General features: G+C 31.2%; 1 protein-coding gene across 1 annotated transcript in view; it reads left to right on the top strand.

Annotated features, from left to right (window-relative positions):
• LOC145303553 (uncharacterized) overlaps positions 1–11,717 on the top strand; it is a 138,919-nt gene extending 127,202 nt beyond the window's left edge. Inside the window, exon 5 of the mRNA XM_080145058.1 lies at positions 11,502–11,717. Within this exon, the coding sequence (XP_080001184.1) occupies positions 11,502–11,517 (16 nt within the window). The 3' untranslated portion in view covers positions 11,518–11,717. The remainder of the gene's footprint in view (positions 1–11,501) is intronic.
• The last annotated feature ends 10,521 nt before the right edge of the window (positions 11,718–22,238 follow it).

The following is a 22,238-nucleotide window of genomic DNA, read 5'->3' as shown; positions in this document are numbered from 1 at the left end:
AAGCCCACCAAACAAATGTATGTTATTCAGAAAAAAGTTGGGAAGTTTTGTTTTTGTTTTTTTGTCTCAGAATGAAAAAGGATTTGGTGAAGGAAAATATGTTGATAAAAAGAAAAAAAGATATTTAAAAGTTTGCCGCAACGTAAGAATGAAGACGCACTTACTTATTGCAATCTTTATAAGCACCTTCTCTAAAAAAACAATTGAATTCAACGCACACATACAGGCATCAACTTAGCTGCCATATTATTAGTGGGCTGGCAAGATCACAGGGGAGACTACCAGGCAAAAAAAAAAAAAAAAAAAAACTAAGCAAAATTTATCTCTAAGCAGCAAAACTGAAGCCTTCAAATTTTCACGTAGTTTTGTTCCATATAACCAAAGATATGAGCATTTCAATATTCACTTTGGCTACCAGTATATATATATATATATATGAGCAAACAATTAATAAGATATGTTAAAAAACACTTTGAAATGAGTTAAAAACATATTTAATCTGAAAAGGAAACACTAGATAAATGGATAGTCCTTAATCCGCGGAGTTTCGAAGAAATACTTTCCTTCTCATCAGAGGGTAGGAATTAGCAAAATGCAGGATTGGATTTTGCATGCAGAAGTATTTGATGAAACAACAAGTAAGTCAAAGATCTTACTTGAAAACAAAATAAGTTAAGCAGAGGGAATATGGTAAAGAAAAAGGTGATTACACATTAATGGATAGTCGAGCTTTTATATCTGGTTGAGATAATTTTATAAATATTAATTCTTTAATATTTATAATTTACTTTAATTTTACCATCTTGGATCATTTTGGTAAATTCAATTGTAATTTTCATTTTATATATATATATATATATATATATATATATATATATATATAAACGTTCATTCATAGATATATGATTTGCGATTTTATAAGTTCCAAATCTCAGCGACTATTGGTCAGAATTTAACAAATGAAGGCTCGTTGGAAAGGTAATGACCTGAATTGCCGTGCGTTATGTAACATTTGCCTTTAAGGTCACACATTAAGGTGATCATCTATCATCCAGAGCCTATTTTTTGGCACTTTTTAACCTTTTAGAAATAAGCAACAATCGTTAGATTTTTATTTTGAACATCCTTTAGCTTAATTTATGTAGTAGTAAGTGTAAATTTTGGCCTTTATGTCGCACATTAAATGTGTCAATCATTATTTGTTATCCAAGTTTTGCATTTGAATTACAAAATATCTGATATTTCCCACAAAATCTCTGGCCTTGATGGAGGGGAGACTAAAACTTGCTAATATGATTTCAAATAATCTGAAATAACAGCAAGGGAAGATTTGATTGCAAACTTTTTAGATTATTCGCAATGCTTGTCTAAAGATTTGGTGAAATAAATATTCGTTAAATATATCAATTGAAATATAGAAATGATTTAACATTATTTATTTCACCAAATCTGTAGACAAGCATTGGGAATGATCAAAAAAGTTTGTAATTAAGTCTCCACTTGCTGTTATTTCAGATCATTTGAAATCATATTAGCAAGTTTTAGTCTTCCCTCCATCAAAGCCAGAGGTTTTGGGGAATAATATCTATATATATATATATATATATATATATATATATATATATATATATATACACCATTAATTATTATTCCAAATGCCAAAAGATGTAAACAATTTACACTCATAAATTTTTATTAGCTAATCTATTTTTTTTTTTTTTTTTTTTTTTTTTTAAGGTAGACAACTAAATATTTATTATATAATATGAAAATTTAGGGGTCTGCCTAGAAAAAAATTTTTAAATACAAATTTGCGAGTATCAATTAATTCCATTTTTTTGATATTCGGAATAATCACCAATGCTATACATGCTCTGAAGTTGAAAATTCGCTTTCATTGAGCTTAATGTTTGTTACAATTCAAATTATAGTTTATGGAATATATACCTTGAGAGTATATACTTTCTCATAATCCTAAAAATAAAAATTTTAGTATTCCTTGTCTTTGAATATTTGATGATTCAATAATGTAATTTTTTTACCTGCTTTAATTTTCTTCATATATATTCTATACTTTTATATATTTCTTATACATATCTCTATTCTTTACTATATATATTCAGCTTCTATGTAATTATGATATATATTTTTGTTTCTAAGCTAACGTATTTATGTCAGTTTTTTTTTTTTTTTTTTTTCTCTTCTGATCATCATAGCATTCCATCCCAAGATCCATCATTGGACAGTGTTCAAGCCATCTGTCAGGTTCACATCAGGACATGCTTTGCGTAGGGGACAGTCCCTGCGCAATTGTCTGCATGTTGGCGCTACAGGGACACTAAGCACTCTGTACATGACTCCACTTGTATAAGTTGTCCTATGTTCTGGCAATTTTTGCTCAGGCCCGGTTGATTGTTACCCACTCTTTCTGGTGGTGAGTAGGGGGTTCAGAACCTGCTGGAAAATCTTTTTTCAGTACTGGAAGAACCTTGTTGTTGTTGTCTTTGACCAACTCATTCAACCAATGCAGGTGTTGGTTATCCAAGGCCTTTGATATTAGCAAAGCTCTTGCGAGATGGCAGTCACTGTGACACCTCTTGATGTGATTGTTGTTGTTCTGCCTTCATTATCGCATCCCGACGGATCTGTGGTGGAGTGATTCTGGACGTCCTGTAGGCCTTTTCTGATGAGAAGCATTAAGCTTCAAAATACCATGGTCTAAAGCGTTTTTTATAGTTCACATTTTTCCTTATCGATTTGATGATCAAATAAATTTTATTTAACTTTGAATTGTCATCAATTGTTTCTTATACATAAACACATACACACACACACACATATATATATATTATGGACTCTCACATTGATTTCGACATCTGACTTGTTGCTCAGAAATCCACATGGTGATTTGTTTATAGTGGTGAAGGTTTTGTGTAGAACCAACCACAATTTTTGGTATTACTGCTAACCTTTGTCGGTGCAGATGACTGCTACAGGATAGAGTATACAGTACACCACAAGTTATTACATCAGTTACCTTCTTCTAAATGCATGTCTTAACAGACTCGGGATGCATCTCTCCCAGTGAATTAATGCACCCCCAGATATATATGTGTGTGTATATGTACACACATATATATGTGTACATATACACACGTGTGTGTATGTGTACATATACACACACACACATATATATATATGTTTATGAGGAAAATATGCTAATTCAATTATATTTCATCCTTTATATCAATCCATTTATTTATGAAGCTCAATGTATGTTGAATATGACAACAGAGCATATACACATAAATGACAAAGAGTCTATATTCTAAATTCCAAAATGTTCATCTTACCGTTTATTTCTTTCATCATACCAAAATGTTCAATTCTTGACAGCACCTGTTTCGTAGTGCAGAAACAATCATATGATTATTATATCAATTTTTTAATTTATTCTGCCCTGACTCATCAAAAGAATATGAACTCATCAATTTTAAAAGGAAATAAAAAAAAAATTAATTTGGACATGATTACATAAATTCGAAAAAATCCAAAGAGTAGTTGCAATTGTGTTTAATGATATTTACGCCATTTTTGATTTTTATTGATATCTGTTGGCATCAGTTTTTTGACCAACTTGGTTTTTGATTTGAATTTGTATACAATGCTTGATTCCTTCTCAGATAGAGCTGTATTGTACTTAAAAGAATTAAAAAAGCAAACGTAAATTTGATCACAAATTCGTGTGTTCAACCACCTGAAGATCACAAAAAGCATGAAACCCTGGCCTACTAAAAGTACTTAAAACAAAGTGTTATATATATATATATATATATATATATATATATTTCTGTGGAAATATACTTTAATTTCCTTATTTATGTAATTACAGAGCAATATTATGAATGAATGACAAAATGGCGTAATGTAAACATATTATAAGGTATTTACAGCTTCTCTTCAAATTTTCGGATTTTAAATCATGTCGAAACGCACTTTGTTTCCTTTTGATGGATTGATTGTTGCTAATAATAATTGATTTTGTGCTACGAAACAAATGCTCTCAAGAATTGTAAATGTCAACTGAATTAAAGGAATAAAATGTAAGATGGTTAATATCATGAACTTTGGAATATACACTTTTGTCATTCATTCATTATATATATATATATATATATAGTGTGTGTGTGTGTGTGTGTGTGTGTGTGTGTGTGTGTGTAGGAAAGAACCAGAGTTACTCAATCTTTTAGTTTGGTGTTTTATCTGCTTTGAAAATATGAGGTTGTTACACATGAAATTCTTTTATTTATCATAGACTTATTAATTTCAATGTTTTTTTTTTTTTTTTTTTTTTTTGTAATGAAGTCCTAGTGTGCTGTTTAGAACATTTACACATGGGGCTTAAATTTCCCTCCACAAACTGTAACGTGCCATCCAATTGCCATTTCTCCTAAAGTTATTTTTATATTTGAATTAGCAGGGTTACCCGGTGCAAAAGTGTAACATATTTTTATTAAAACTATTATCTTTGTACATATCTCTAGCCATCTATGTTCCCTCCATCTCTCCGTTTCTTGCCCAGCACATATGGACACATACAGTTCTTTTTCATATAATAGATTCCTCAAGGAATGAACAGGCATCCCCCTCCCCCCCCCCAAAAAAAAAAAAATTATAGTACTCAAAAATGGCTAACAAATCGCCCTCCCCTTGATGAAACCTGGCACAGTTGACCTCCACAGAATTAATAATTTTTTTCTACATTTTATGTATTATTCATTTGGGACAACACAAAAATAAATTGTTCCAAAAATCAAATTAGGACATTACAATGTCATAATTTGAATTTTGGAACAATTTATTTTAAAACGATTCAAGTTTGAACTGTTTTTCTTAGAGATATTAAATTAATCACCGTTCACAAGTTTTGCTGATTGGATAATCTTGTTTTATTTAAATGTGTGTAAAAGATGCTGACATACATATGAACATGAAATGTTTTAGCAGATCATCATACAGTGGAACCTTGGTTTTCCAACATACGTACGTTCTGAAAAGCTTGGTTATTTATTTATTTTCTTTTAATTGAATATTTTTCCATTAAAAATAATATCAAAGAGATTAATTCATTTCCAAGTACCAGATGGATCTTATTTATCCATTTTCATTTTTATGGTTTATCAATTGCAACTCTTAATTTTCTAAAAGTAAAAACATGAATCTGTGTGCGAAATAACAGGGGGGGGGGCTAAATTTAATTCTCATATTTTTTATTAGATATTTAATCAATTAATATACAAAATTATTAAACATCAGTTATAGTATTGTTTTCACTACTAACTATACAGTGTATTTTTTTTTTAATATAATTATCCATGGACACCTGCTTTGTGTTTATATGGCTCATCAGCATGACTGAACCTAACAAAATATGTAACCACACTAATGAGTCCTATACTGACAAAACACATGTCTGTAAACTTTTTATGAATTAAGACTATTTTTAGTGTATAGTTTTATCATTTTAGTACATATTATGTAACTTTTTTTTTTTTTTTTTTACATTTTAGCAGTTATTTCAAAATATAGTTTCTAAGAAAAAAAAACCTAATATAAACAAAAAACACACCTGAATTTAAAAACCCAGAAGTAGCAATCTTGCATAGAACTATTAACATTTTATCAATCCGTATGGTTCAGGAATCAAAATTATTAGAAGACCGGAGACATTTCTGACATTAATTTTTTTTTTTTTTTTTTAAATCTAAATTGTTCCAGTTCAAAGATATTTATAAACCAAGTCTTGACTATACAGATAATAAAACTCTTTCTCCTATTTATTCTAGAAAGTCTTAAAGTTTATTGCATAGATGCATAAGTGGTGTAATAGTTATAGTATAGACTACAAGATTGGCATGCCGGGTTCAAACTATAAGTGAATCCTTAGCTATGACTAAAATTGTAGGGTAGATTAGAATTTCAAGCGTTTGCAGGGCAAGTTGTATAGAACCAAAATATTTACGTCTAGCCTTAACATAATACCCTCTAGAAGATGAGTGCGCTCCAGTCATAGCCGCAATTTACTTTGAATATGTAAGCATTGCAGATTTGCAGCTTCCATGGATGAGTTTGATTTACATCCACTCTCTCCTATCATCATAGCGGCGGTTGCTTTTCTAGACATGCAGCAATAAAAGATATCAGGAGAAATCTGGGTACAGCTTGATTCCCTTCTCCAATCAAAGCCTTAAACTAAATTTGACTAAAGCTAGGTAGTAAGTTTATATTTCTAACTCCCGATTAATCATCCCAACACTTACATATTAGTGATGAGACGATTCTGGTACAATTATCGATTCTATTCTAAATTCCGGATTCCAATTCATTTAAAGCTCCTAAAATATTTAGTTATAAGTTTTTTTGTTTTGTTGTTTTCGGGTTACCATAAAAACCCATGTAATATATGCATATATTTTTGACAAAAATACACTTGCAAGGGATAATGATCTATAAATTTTAATTTCACTGGTAGTCTAAAAGTGGAAAATTAAGTTTAAAAATGAAATTAAAAAAACAATTATAAGAATCGTTTTTGACATCATAGAATAGGTACAAATTTTTCCAATAATATATATATATATATTAAATTGTAATTCAATGAATTTAAAAAAAAACTCTCATTGTAATAAAATGAAGTGGTTGAGTTTCATATCAAAGAATTTTTATTATTCTAAGCAAGACAAAGAATGCTTTAGAAAATTAATCTCCTTAACTTATAGGGTTTCGAGGAGTGTGTATGTATATATATATATATATATATATATATATATATATATATATATATAATTTTTTAAATTGCAAGGAGAAAAAACAAATTATGTACGTATATATTAGTTATAGGTTGATTTCAATATTTTTCCTGATTCCAATACAAATTACCAATTCTGTTCTAAATTCCTAATTCTTTATAAATTTCTAAATATTTAACTATAGTTATTATTTATTCCTGATTATCGTCAAAACACATGTTAAATATGCAGACATTTTCTCAAGTGTAAAAATACACTTATGGAAGATGATCTATAGATCTTTACTGCTATTTTAAAATCAAAAATTATTTATTATCATTATTACCAGCAGTGGAAGATTTTGCTTTCAACAAAATCAAATTAAAAAGACAATTAAAAGAATCATTTTCATTTTTCCGATTCTTATTAATCGTTCCAACACACACACACACATATATATTTCAAAGGTAATTTTAAGCTAATTCCTGATTGGTACATTTCCATCATTATGAAAAGTATATTTATCGTCCGAGAAAATGTAGTTTTGTTTACTTTGTTTTTGTTGAATTAATTTGTATATATATATATATTTTCTTTACTTGCAACTATTTCTTTTGTCTGAAGTTAATATAAATGGTTTGGGATTTTTTTTTAATAATAGTAATATTAATAACTTATTCTCAAACAAACTTTTTCTCTCTCTCTCTCTCTCTCTCTCTCTCTCTCTCTCTCTCTCTCTCTCTCTCTCTCTCTCTCATATATATATGTGTGTGTGTGTGTGTGTGTGTGTGTGTGTATACACAGTGCTATGTTAAACAAGTTCCTTTCAGATGTTGGCAAATTAGAGTGCCAAATTTACATTTATCACTCCAGTACAAAAATATAGAACAACATAATCATTATTTTGCCTTTGAAACATTTCATATGTAACACACAAAATTCAGCATAATAAGTTCTCAGATTTTTCATGCATACAAAAAAAAATATATATAGGCAAAAATGTATATTAGTTAACAACACAAAAAAAAAAAAAGAGTTGAAAAACAAATAACTTTTACCAAATGTAAAATTTGGTATGGATCTGCAGTTTTCAGGTCTAAAGCTTTTTGTTTTTGTTTTTTAGTTGAAAATTTGGTTTGTAGTTTTGTATGTAGACTTATCTAAAAATATTAAAAACATTAATCCAACATGGCTGCCATAGTTTACTTCATCTGTAGTTTCTATGTCGCATGTTTAATAATTGAAAAATCGAAAATTAAACAAAATTTTTAAAAAATACAATTAATAACTGTTACCAAATACATTAAAATCTGTATATTTTTTAACTTCCTTAAACTTTTTTTAAAAAAGTTTTTCTTTATTGCAAAATAAGTTGTATATTAAAGCTTTCAGCTGAACGTGGGCATCCATTTTCTTTTTTATGATTTTTTTTATTTTACAAGTTATTTGTTGTATATTGTTTGTTTTGTTGTGCCAAAAGTTGATTGCCTACTGACTGAGTCCTGTTTCCCACCATTACACCCGGTAGCATGTCACTCAAAATGTGAGATATAGTTATGCTTCAGTCTGTACAATGTTTCAACAAAATTTCTTAAGTTTTCTAAAAAAAAAAAAAAAAAAAGATAAGCCCCATTCCTGTGAAGTGGAACTTGATCTTATTTCATGAATATACTTTACGTTACAAAGTCAGATTATACAGATTACTGTTTTCATCTTGGATGTTATTTTCACAACATTTTGGCTGATGTGACCTCTGATCTTCTCCAGAAGCGTCTTGTCAAAATTAGGAATCTGTCCAGAATTTCGAACAGAACCCTTTATTTAACCCACGGTGGTAGCTTGAACCTGTGACACAACAGATAAAACTGATTATTACTTAGCATTTTTAAGTTAAACTTTTCTGGAAGTTGAAGTTTTAATCCTTAGTACGGACAATATTAAGTGTTAATAATTGAGTTAAATTTCACTTGCAGTATTCACTTGTATCATGACGACTTAGAACATTGGATTTTTTTTTTTATATTTATAGAATTGTATCACTGTTTTTTGTCATCTTATGATACAAATAAAGTTATAATCTTTGAACTTGACTTTTCTTCAAAAAATGTGTGTAAAACTGAATCATACTTGTATGTCTGAGGAAACTATTTGAAAGCTGATTTTTAAAAAAGTTATGAGGGACAAAAAGCAAAATTTTGAATTGTTTAAGACTTCTACTCGATCGTGGCTGACAAAACAAAAACAAGGTTGGGTTAAATAAAAAGTACCGTTCAAAATTCCCTAGATTCTCAAATTCGACAAGACACATCTGAAACAGGTTGGAAGTTACAGTGGCTGAAACATTGTGAAAACAGTAATCCAAATAATCGAAATAATATAAATTATTAATCCTCACTTCCAAAAATTCCTAAACAAAATTAGCTTTTTTGAAATATTATGAAAGTTAGGTTGTTGTTCTTGTTAATTTTAAAATAAATTTTTTAGGAATCCATCATTTTGATTTCAATGCCGTAATCTAAAATGAGTGATAATAATCTCTGAATCTTTTATTCCACCATCTTCCTCATTGCCCCATCTCACCCCCCAAAATAATGTGGTTTGAAGTTGTACAATTATTTTTTCATGATTATTTGGACAACTTTTTAATTTAAAAAAAAAATGCATAGAAAATTTACAATAACAGTATCCATATGCAGCTCCAACTCTATTAAATAGCTCATCCAATAGTTCTCAAAAATGCTATATAATTCAAGACAAAATAAGATAAATATATATAAATTTATTTGTCAGTTCAATAAAGAAAACAGTTATAGACATTTTTTCAAAGCCTAAAGCTTCTCGGCAGTCTCAATAAATCCTGTTTTCCTAATGAAACCGACAAATAAGTTTATCTATATTTATGTTTCTCTTATTTTGTCTTGAATTGTTATGATGTTAAGCTCCACCCTTAAGTGTTGAACTCTATATACTCTGATAGGCCTCTATGCAAAGATTAATCTAAATTCTTTCAACCCTCTTGCTATATATATATATTGTTACATTCACCTACTTCCATTTTACAATGGCATATGCTACTGCTTTTTTGACCCGATAACTTGTACCAAAAATACATTGCTCTTTTTTTTTTTCTTTTTTTTAAATTCAATTGGTTTATAGATTTTTCTTTTTTTGAACAAATGTTTCAGATTGAGAAGAAATAAAAAAAAAAAAGAAAAAAAACACTGGATGTAACCTGTGGAGATTCCACAGATTATTTCTAATCTAATATTTATTGTAATCACTCTCCATATTTTGAAGGTTGCCTATTTACTGTTCATTCGTGCATTAATAAATATTAGTCTGATTACTTTTTGATCACTCCACGCTTTTTTGACAGAGAACAGAACTACATTTTGATCCTAGCCTGACATACTGATATAGTAGCGATAATTTTTTCTTTCTTTCTTTCTTTATTATTACATAGGAATTCTATTGCACTATATTAGATTTGGGAATAATTCATTTTCTATTAGTGTACACTAAATTTTTGATATCCAGTGACATTTAATATTTCTCATTTACTTTCTTTGTTTTTTGTTTTTTTTGTTTTTGTTTTTTTCATTTTATCTTAGGTGATTGGATGATCTCATTTTTATTATTGGTTGTGAAAGGTGATTATGTACGAACGAAGACGCATGCGAATTATTATACAGATGTACACTATCGCTAGAAATGCTATTAATTTGAAAGTCTCAATTAAATCATTGCTCAGTCTTCTCTTGAGTAAAATAGCTAATCTGAATCTTTCCAATTTTTCTACGCTATTGTAATCTTTTACAGTTTTTAAAATTAGTTTTGTTCTTTGTTATGCCTCAAGTTTAATATTAGTTTTGTATGCAATTCTGAATTTTTGAGATGAGGTATGAATGTTTGTATAGCTTTGATTGTTTGGACAATTATTCTCATCTTGGGTGTTACTGGCACAACATTTCGGTTGTTGAAACCTACGACCTTCGTTGTATGTTTTTTTTTTTTTTTTCAACTAAGGAAAGGGGGGGGTTAGAATCCTTTTGTTAATTGTTAATATTAGTGAAAAAATGTTTTGACATCACGCGTGTGTGTGTTTTTTTTTTTTTCTTTGTTTCTTTTTTTAAAAACAGTGCAAGGGAGGCGACAATAAGAAAAAATTAAAAAAAAAAAACAAAAACGAAAACATATGTGAGATGTCTATCCACGGTTTCGCAAAACATTTTTTCTCTAATATTAACAAAAGGATTCGATTAAAAATTGAATCATAAGAAAGTCTTAAAAAATACCCTAGTGAGCCTTGAAAATTGACCTTTTTTTTTTAATTTACGGACACACCCTCAAATCCACAGTCCGATTTCTTACAATAGAGTTAACCCCTTTTCCTTAGTTGAAAAAGATATGGATCTTACACCCAATGAAGGTTGTAGATTTCATCAACCAAAATATTATGTCACTAACACCCAAGATGAGAATAATTGTTTAAACAATCAAATCAATACAAACATTAGTTTTGTTTGTTGAAGTTGTCATTTTATTGAATCTCTGATTCTTTTTCAAAAGTTCTTTTTGCTTTTGTATATTTTTTTTTTTTATTTTTTTTTTTAGCTTTCTTTCTTTAAATTTCTTAAACCCTCCCTCTCACTCCCCAAAATTTGACTGCTTTTTGACCCCCTTTTTTTTTGTTTTCTCTCTATCTCTTTCCAGTCTAGAAGAGACATGAGTATTGTTCGAATCCCCGCCCTGGGTCTGTTGGCCAGTTGTTTGGAGTTAAACTGGATGTGTGGGGTGTCTCTACACAACTTAGAATACGGAAACTAAGGACAGGAGAGGACAAAAAAAATGGGAGAGAAACAGCAAAGGCACTGACTACTAAACCTGGGAAAAATAGTTTCTGTTTCTTAAACTTCATATTTTTAATTTTTTTTTTTTTTTTTTTTTTTTTTTTTTGGCCCCTTGGTTAAAATCGTGAAATAATTTGTCAAGTTTGAATGTCTTGGGTCCTGCTAATTTTAGTGTTTTTGAACAATTTCGTTGTTACTTATTTTAAGGTGTCTTTCATTCCACAGCTGTTATCCAGAAAATGGAAGATGGCAATTATTTTTTATGTTCATTTGTGTTTTTTTCTTTGATTTTTGTTTTTCTTCACCGTTTCATTTCTCCGAATGTAGATTGTGCAGAAGAAAATTCCATTTACCCACTCCCCTTCAATATTTTGGTGTCAAGTTTTTGAACATTTAAAACTTTTATTTTTATTTTTTTATATTTTTAATATTAAATGTCTAGTTGTGTGCCTTGCTCAACATTATAGAATAAATTAAACTTAAAAAATTAAAATAAAATAAAAAATATTATTTAAAATAAAAAAAATTAGTCAATGTTGTTGACTTAATTATTCACAATGTTGGCCTATGTGAGATTTATTAAATAAACTTTTAAAAAACCCCAAAAAACTCGATGGTTTCATTTTTCAAATCTCGCCTTTTTTAAAAAAATGTTTTATGTATATTTATTTAAATCATTTTCAAATCATGTTCCAAATGAAGAGCATGCGCAAAGGTATTAAAGTTGTTTTACAGCTGCTTCAAAGTAATGTTTATTTTAAGTTACACAATGAAACATTAAAACTTTTCTAAACATCGAGTTTAATAAGAATAGAGTTTTCATATCCAGAAAAACAAGCCACAACAATGTCCATAAAAGTTCAGTTTCCACCAAAAACAAAGCAAAAAACCACAAGAATATATTCATTGTCAAATACCTCGGTAAGATATAGAATTAATTCATTCATTCTATATTAATGAATATATTTTCTTTAACCAAAACAATAAGAGACAAAATATTCTGGCAGTTTATAATCCCAGAAATCGCTTGTCATTTAAAAGTAATTTTAATCTCCTTTTCAGCATGGGAGATAAAAGTAGATTTAAAATAAATTATTTCATTATATGATTTGCAAGACACATTGCCTCGAAACAGCAGTAAACAACTTGAATGCCTTTGTGTATACTCTTTATTTGGAACCTGATTTGAATTACAAAAATACATATATACTCAGCTCTATTATATTAAATATTGAGCTACTGGTGTTTGCAAGATATTGATTGGTCTTTTTTTTAATTTTTTTATTTGATATACATTTGGTGTGTATGTATGTATATATATATATATATATATATATATATATATATATATATATATATATAAAATATCAAATGAAAAATAAAAGTAATACATAACTTTATCATAGCACCAGAACAATAAGGAAAAGTTAAGGGGAAATTTGAGGAAAAAATTCTTTAGGTCATGGCATGTCAAAGCTTAACATAACCTAAAAAAAGTTTTTCTCAAATTTCCCCTTAACTTTTCCTTATTGTTCTGATGATATGATAAAGTTATGTATCATTTTTATTCCTCATCTTTCATTTTATTATGATGAACTTAGTCATTTCTTTTTTTTTTTTTTTTTTTGTATGGTGCAGAACTTAAATTTACATATGCTAAGGCCTAAAAATGCACCCTTTGTTGATTTTTCACCAGGATTTGATGTCCCCCTGGGGACTTTGGGGACTAAATGGGGGTTGGCAATGCTGAACTTAATCATTTTTTTTATTCCTCGTTCACTGTGCACTCACGAGGGACCATGCATGCTTCACTTGTTTCTTTTTTTTCCATTTTCACCCCAAACAAAGCACAGTGCTACTTTGATGTAGGGGGCTACTATTAGGGATATAAGTTGCAGGGATACTATGTAGGGAGTTGAGCAGCGAGATGTCTGTTCACATTACACTTGAACTTCTGCATGTCAGTACAGTTGGGGGAGCAGAAACCTGGAAGGGTGTTCCAAAGTCTAGCAGTTCTAGAGAAAAAAACTATTAGAGTAGAAGGCTTTCTTACATCTCTACTGTGTAGGGGTGGGATTTTGCTGTTTGTTGGGGGTATTTATGTCGAAAGGGTACAAAGGCTTGTAGTTCGTCAGACCATTCACCACTAAAATACTTGTAGAACAAGCAGAGGAATGCAACATTTCGTCAATGTGACAGAGGTTGAAGCTTAGATGACAGTTTAGGACCTATCAGGTTGACAACTTTCTTTTGAAAGTTGTTATTTCTGTCCAGAAATAGCAGATGCACCAGCCCAAATGTGACAGCAGTACTCCATACATGAGCGAATGGTGGCCTTGTAGAGATACAGGATATTTTCAGGTGTAAGTAGCTTTTTAGCACGGTAGAGAGAGCCCACCTTCTTTGCAGCAGCCTTGGCAATGCTGTCAATGTATCTGTTCTAGCTCATGTTCCCTGTGAATGTTAAGCCAAGGAGTTTGAAAGAAGTACTTTCAGGTAATGTATCTTTAGTCATAGCTATTGAAAAGGTTTCTTTTAATTATTAAAGGAAACAAACTTAGTCTTGGCAGCATTGAATGTGACCATCCACTTTTTTCCCCATTCCACTATAGACTGGAGGTCTTCCTTTAATTTAAGAAAGATTTAATTATGTTATGGTATCACTGGAAGAATACTTAAGATCTGATTTTCCTGAGAAGACCATCATGCCATACCCTGTCAAAAGCTTTAGATATATCTAGGACTACCGCTCTACTCTCACTTGTTTTGCCCAGTGTATGGTATGTAGGTTTAGAGATTACAGTTGGGATATCTGCTGTAGAACTAAATCCATATTGTTGGTCAGTCAGAAGTTTAACAACTATAAGGTGATGGACTAGAGCTTGGTTAGTTATGGACTCAAATATTTTGGCGAAGAGAGGAAGGAGGCTAATGGGTGATAAGCTAGAATGAGATCAGGTCCACATGCTTTTGAGTTGTCTGCATTTTTAATGATATCATGCACCTGAGAAGAGGTGATTTTCAGATCATCTAGTGTGGCGTCTGTCTGCAAACGAAAGTCAGGGAGGGAGTGGTTTGCTGGGTGCAATGTGGAATTTGAGGCAAACCAACTGGCAAGTTATGTTAGCCTTCTCAGTTGCCGTGCAAACAACCTCATGATTGTTGGATAGTGGTGGAATTGTTGATTGCCTATTATTTACTACACTGTTGTACTTTTTCCAGAAATCACAAGTTCCTAATTTCTGTGTCTCTCTTAGCTGGTGTTATTTCTTTCTTACAATTACTTCTAGGTTCTATAAACTTTTGTCTGTTTGCATTTCTGAGTAGGCTATTGGCATTCATTACACAATCATTGGGAACTGTGGTTAGAAATAGATCTAGAAGTGAGGCATGTTGAACTTGCTAATCTGGGAAACGTGTCAGAAATGCTTTTGGAGGAGACAGAGAATAATGACAGGGAAAAAGAGGTAAATGCTCTGGTTTGATGTAAATAAATATTTGGGGAATAAAACAAATTCCAAACGTTAGAACGTTGATATGAAAAATATTTTGCTTTGGGATTAATAGTCTCTGAATGAAAAATGATTCAAAGTTTACTCATTGTTTTTGAAAGAGAATGGGCATAGGACGATTGAGAAATTGATATTCCTTCAAACAAGAAGTGAAATCTTCAGTTAAGTGGTTGAGATGGTCGCGGGCAAAGTTTGAAGAATATCTTCCTACTGCAATCATGTAAAATGTCATGTGTACACACACACACACACACACACACACACCTATGTATGTATGTGAATTTCTAACAAAAGCAGTTATTTTTCGGTTTTACCTGGCTCAATTTTGGAAAGTTTTTCACAGGTAATCAATCAAGCAATTTATTATAAAGGTGTTGCTAAAAAATATTCATAAACTCATACTTAATAGTTGCAAAATTAAATATTTTTTTAAATCACTGACTATTTACTGATCAATGGTAATAGGTTTTCAATTAAAACAACTAAAATTAACGTTTATTGGTGAAAATAAGGAATAAATAAAATAAAGATGAATGACGTTTGTATTTAACAATTGTTATATAATTGCTGTGCATTATTGGCTCTCACTGGCCGATTGTTAGTGTTTAGGTTAGAAATATTTTGATAAAAAAAAATAACGTTTGAATAAGAAAAAAATGTTATCAAAGTGAAATATTTAAAGATAAAATTATTCATGTTAAAATATTTCCCAAAAATGTTAACTTGATGAAAATAATATTAACAAACATAAACATATGACAAAAGTTGATCATCCGATTTGTGTTTTTGATCACGTGGAGTTAATGACGTAATGAGATAGTTTGGAAATACACGGAATCAGAGTTAAGTTAACGGTTAGTAAGAGAGTTTCGAGCACACCAGAGAACAGACGGGGAAGTCCACGGAAGCATTCCAGTGGTCATACCAGAAAAATGTAGAGATACAGCATGCCGACTTTGAGAAAAGGGATCACCCATAAAAACGAATAAAGGCGATATAAAAATACAACTTGTTGTTATGGGTTTTCATTGGAGGAAAACGTCTTCCATTACAGGACTTTATGATAGAAAACAACTGCCAGAAAAAAAGAAAAACTATACAAAACGTTAGGTTTGTGAACTATGTAATTAAATATGTATATATATATACCTGCTTCCCTAAGTATAAACCGTACATGTGATTTAGATGAACACTTTATATACACACACAACTATATAATAGATATGTTTTAGATTGTCTTTACAACACATACGTTTATTAAACACTAGAGAGACACCAGCCATATGTGTAAGAAAAGAGGAACATTATAACCACTAGACGCACAACATAATCAACTATGTAATAATCCATATGATGAACAAATACATATAAGTACTATGGATCTGTATAATTTCATAAAGTTTTGTCTGAATCAGTTAATTTTTTAAAAGTGACTCGTAGTACTGCCATTTCTGCAATATTGTTTTCTCATTTTCATTTTAGACAAGAATTGATTGGCATAAATATCTCATTTGATAATAGACCAGAAGTTTTCTGTTAGGTTTAAATCTGAGGCGCATATAAGCCAGACTATCAACTTTGTACTTTTGGTAACTAAAGATGCTAAGAATTGCTTGAATCATATGGGCAGAATGAGAAGGAGCATTGTCGTGCATAAGAAACAAAATCCTTTAGAGGAGCAAAATTTGTCATCTAGCCAAGGTATCAGAGATTCTCTTAAGAGATTGCAATAGGCAAGAGACATCATTTTTACTAATTCAGATACTCTTATAGGACCAACAAATCTATAGCTCTAAAGATACTCCTCTGCTTTTTTGCTGTCATCTCAAATGATGGTGATTCTCATCTCTGAAATAAACCCATCCTTTTGCCAAGATCGTCCAAGAGTTGCTTCGGTCTCATATCCATACTCATGTATTTATTTGCTGATTCCATTCTCAATTGTTTTGTGTAAGAGGAGACTTTGTAAGTGGAACTTTAATCGAAGCCATTTCTTGAAGAATTTCATTTCCCCTAAATTTTGGTACGTCAGGACACTTAGCTGCTACTGATATAGATTTGCTTGATCGTCCAATTATTTCTACAGAGTTGGCAATTCAATTCCTCAAATCCCTATTGTTGACAGTCTTGGATATCCCAGCATCCGGCCGATTCTTCCTTGAGGAATTGTTTTTCAAAAATCCTTTTACAGAATCCATACAGCAACTTATTACACAAGGGGAGGCCCCTTTAGGCATTTTCTTTATTATAATTTCTTTTTGTTCCTCGTTTAGTGATTTTAAGTCATGTTACAAAATAAAAGAAACATGTTATCTCTGGCCATCCCTGAAATTTGCAAAAACATATTAATCACCGTAAAAACTATTTGCCTCAATATGTACAATAAAATAATATAATGTTGGCATAATGTACTAGAATTTCACAAAAGAATTGCTGAAATTAGTTAACAGAATAAGTAAATTTGATTTTTATTAGAAAGCTATTATTGCTAGGAACAGTGTTTTATATATATATATATATATATATAATTATTTTTTTACTATAATAATTAAATACCTACAGACACTAGTGTTTCATCCTTTCAGGATTCTTCAGTGCAGGGTGTCACGATTACTACCAGTCAAACGATTCGAACCCCGCGACACGAGACATCTCTGGCTCGATTAGCGGAGGCCGTATCCATTCGGCTACTATTAACCGTGTGAAATAGCGTTGAATTTTAAACATTTTAATTTAAATGTTCATTACGTCAGACAGACAGTGATCAAATCGTTATACGATGATCTACGCATAAGAGCTAAATTGACCGACTTTTAATTCAACTGAAAGTGCTCAACGATAAGAAACGAATTTCTTAAAGGGGCTGTCATAATTATTTTTTTACTATAATAATTAAATACCTACAGACACTAGTGTTTCATCCTTTCGGGATTCTTCAGTGCAGGGTGTCACGATTACTACCAGTCAAACGATTCGAACCCCGCGACACGAGACATCTCTGGCTCGATTAGCGGAGGCCGTATCCATTCGGCTACTATTAACCGTGTGAAATAGCGTTGAATTTTAAACATTTTAATTTAAATGTTCATTACGTCAGACAGACAGTGATCAAATCGTTATACGATGATTGTTGGCTTTTCTTTCTCTCTAATTCTCGAATCCACTCAACTGAATATCAACTTGGCCATCTTTGGACTGCTACACTCACTACAAGAACAATTTCTATGAATATGAATTGCGTTGAATTTTTTTCCAACTTGATTACTTTTACTCTACTGGATTTTAAATTCTGACTATTGGATTCTTTCTAAAGAATTATCTTTTACTTTTCGGATTACCTTTGAAAGAATCTTCATACAAGCTGCAATTTTATTTCCGGTTTGTTTTTGTTTTTTTTTCCACATTTCCTGCATTTTTTCACATGCTGTTTTAAAGGATGTACATTTTTGCGTGGCTTTCATAATTTGCAGTTCCATTTAATGCCTTAACCAGCAAATTCTAGCATTGCTACAATTATAATTTGCTGATTTCTTTCTGTCCTCTGATGAGAAGAATAGCATTCTTTGAAACTCCACAGAATAAGGATTTGGAAAATTGCTTTTTGGAGTGTTCAGTCAAACAAGGAATTTAATTGTAAATTTTAACTTAGTTTTAATTTCTTTTCTCTTATATATATGTGTGTGTGTGTGTGTGTGTGTGTGTGTGTATGCTAGCAAGGAAACCCAACATTACTCGGAATTTAATAAGGATCAATGAATACTTCATACTTCCAATACTTTTATTGTCCTTGAAATCGACAAAATCGCCCATTCGTTAATCAAATTAATTGATTGCCTGCTCTCATTAAGAACCCATCACTCTCATGGCTCTTTGCACTGACTTAGTCCACAATTCATTGCTGGGAGGCACATAAAGCTTCCTCCTGGTGCATCGCAGTATGTTCCTGACTAGAGTAGACAGTCAATAAATTTGATTGAAAAATGGGCAATTTCACCAATTTTAATAAAACTACTGAAAATGTGGAACATGCATTGATCATCATTCAATTAATTTTTTTTATAATGTCACTTCATCTAAAACAAGGCACAGTGCCACTTTGATGCAAGGGGCTACTATTTGCAACTAAATCTATAATGCATGTAAGGCGTTGAGGTTAGCGAGATGTCTGTTCACATTACACTTGAACTTCTGCATGTCAATACAGTCAGGGAAGTACAAACCCAGGAAGGAAATCCAAATCTAGCAGTTTGAAGGAAGAAACTTAGGGTAGAAAGCGTTCTGGTATCAAGGTATTTCTACAGTGGAGAGGTGGGATTTTGCTGCTTGTCTGGTTAGTCTGGAGGGATATTTACGTTAAGAAGGTATAAGTGTTTGGAGTTCATTGGAGCACATTCCATTAAAATACTTGTATTAAAACTGTAAGTAAAAAACCAAAACATATCTGATATTTATAAAGTCCACCCATGTTACGTGTTCTTACTGCCCAAAATATATATATATATATATATATATATATATCACGCCATGAGTGATAACACACAAATGCAAAATAAAGCAGATCGTAATTAGGTAACTACTATTAAATTTATTCTGCTCCTTCAGTAAACAAGGGAGATAATTCTGTTTAGCATAATTTGAATAACTAAAAAGCCATTTCTGGGGAGACATTAAAGAGAGTTCGACATAAACGACAAGATATTGGTCCTCTTTATTTTGGATTTGAAACCGATGGTACTAATGTTTTTCTGATCGTCTGTAACACACACACACACACACACAGGGTGGCAACCTTGGTTGAAGTGAGTGTTCCTAATGATGGAGGTCTGAACATAGCTGAAAGAGAGAAACAGATCAAATACCAAGGTCTCATGTATGATATGAAAAGAAACTGGAATCTTAAAGAGATATCAATCATACCAGTTATTATAGGTGCCACAAGGCTTATGAAAAAGAACCCGAAGTCCTACCTAACTAATATACCTGGTGAACCAAGTGCAAAAGAGATCCAACAATTGCACTTAAGGGAACAACGAGGATACTAAAAAGAACTCTCGGTTGGTTTCAATAAAAAGCGGGGCAATGTTGGCAGCTGGTTTGGCTGCCCCATACCCAGCATTACAATCTTCAAAGGAAGAAAATTTAAAAAAAAGAAAGAAAAGAAAGAGAACTTGAATACCTACTAGACACTATCCTCTAGTGTCTAAGATCTCTCTGTACATTGGTTTGTCAAGACAACCTGGTATGAGGATACCTTGACCTACAAGTAAATCCTGACTAAATATTCAAAATAATATACAAATTGGAGCCTAAATAAAATCCTCTCGGTATGGCTACTCTAAATTGGCTTATATGATAATGGCTTCTGTAAAATGATGCTTACCACAACATAAATTCAAAAATTGTACAAATATATGTAGAACATGATTGTGGGGTTTGGCTGAATGTTGAAATACCAGTTTTTGTGGTGATATCTTCACATTCTTGAAAATGATGCTTATCACATCATTCAAACTCTTTCGACCAGTTCCAGGAAAGTGAATAATAATAATAATAATAATAATAATAATAATAATAATAATAATAATTCAATAGGATAAAAAATACAACTGTATCTAAATTTATATCCGTTTAGTTTCCACGACTAAAATTAAAATATAAAAATAGGACACCCTTTACATAATTTTAAATTTGAAAGAAAAAATAGAAAGATCAACCAATAAGGGTGTATTAAAGCTAAGAGAGTGAGGAGTGGAAGAGGGGTTGCTCTTGGTAAACATTTTATTTTATTTTTTTATCTCCCTTGGCAGTCCTTCTTCAACTATCACTTGGCTTAAGTTAACTATTATATTCGCTCCCACTTCATACTTTTTCTCTTCCATGCCCCAATTCACTTTCTTCCTCTTCTCCCACAAGATAAATGAAAGTCCTATTGTCTTTTCTTTCATTCAAACAGCATAATTACCAAATATATACAGACACAAATATTAGATTAAGGAAGACACTGTCCTCTAGTGTTTAAGGTCTCTCTGTACATCGGTTTGTCAAGACAACCTGGCATGAGGATACCTCAACCTACAAGTAAACTCTGACGAAATATTCAAAATCATTTACTAATTGGAGTCCAAATAGGATTTACTCGATGGCTTTTTCAAGAAATGGTGCACCTTCTCTAAGTGATATTATCTCAACTAACAGCATGAAGCTGAATTATCCACCAGACTAGATGAATTCTTGTCCTCGAATCTGCTAAGACCAAGAGGCCACAAGAAAGATATATTATAATCTATTTAAATGGTCAATTAAGAGGAGGAAAATTCATGTTCTCAACTTCTTTACTAACTCAGCGTTGGAGGGGAACTTTAATGCAATATTTGAATATTCTATGTATCTCATATAGAGATCAGATGTTGCTCCAGAATGAGATTTGATTTCTGGTAACTTCGACTGAAGTAAACAAAAAAGTATTAATTTATTTGAAAATGAGTTCTTATCACAGTAAGGAGACTTATTACTATGTCAGTTAATGACATTTTAAATTACTCTTTAAGTCGACAAGTGACTTGCATTTCATCTCGCATGTTTGGCATGTGAGATAATTAATAAGATTTTATTTACTCTTATATCACAGACCCTGCATGAATAGTTCGGTTAAATAACAAAAACGTGTTGATATCCAATCAGAATACTGCTTACACTGACTTCAAGAAGAGCCTTAAAGTTGAAGTTCTCTAAATACAAAAATAATTAAAAAAAAACTTGTTGCCACCAGGTGAAACGATAAAATTGTTGTCCTAGAAAAGACAACATGATTCCATTTCCATTTGATGAAAACTGGTTTCTTTTCTTTTTTTTTTGCAGACCATCTACTAGTTGGCTAGTTGCGTACAGATTCAAAGAGCGATAGAAGCTTTCTATCATTTCTGAAATTAACACAATGTTCAACAAACGAGTTCAGAGATGTGCTGCTGTACAACTCATGCTCTCTATCGATCCAAGTTATGACAACAGGGCCATTGCCAGCACCCTCAAAATGCATCACTGGATTACAGGGACGTGTCCAGGGAAATGAAAACAAAGTTTCTGGCCAC

The sequence above is a fragment of the Euprymna scolopes genome, chromosome 19, assembly GCF_053919585.1.
Source record: "Euprymna scolopes isolate OS-2025 chromosome 19, ASM5391958v1, whole genome shotgun sequence".
Classification (NCBI taxonomy): domain Eukaryota; kingdom Metazoa; phylum Mollusca; class Cephalopoda; order Sepiida; family Sepiolidae; genus Euprymna; species Euprymna scolopes.
The sequence above is the reverse complement of the archived record's forward strand: the minus strand, read 5'-3'. Positions and strand labels throughout refer to the sequence as shown.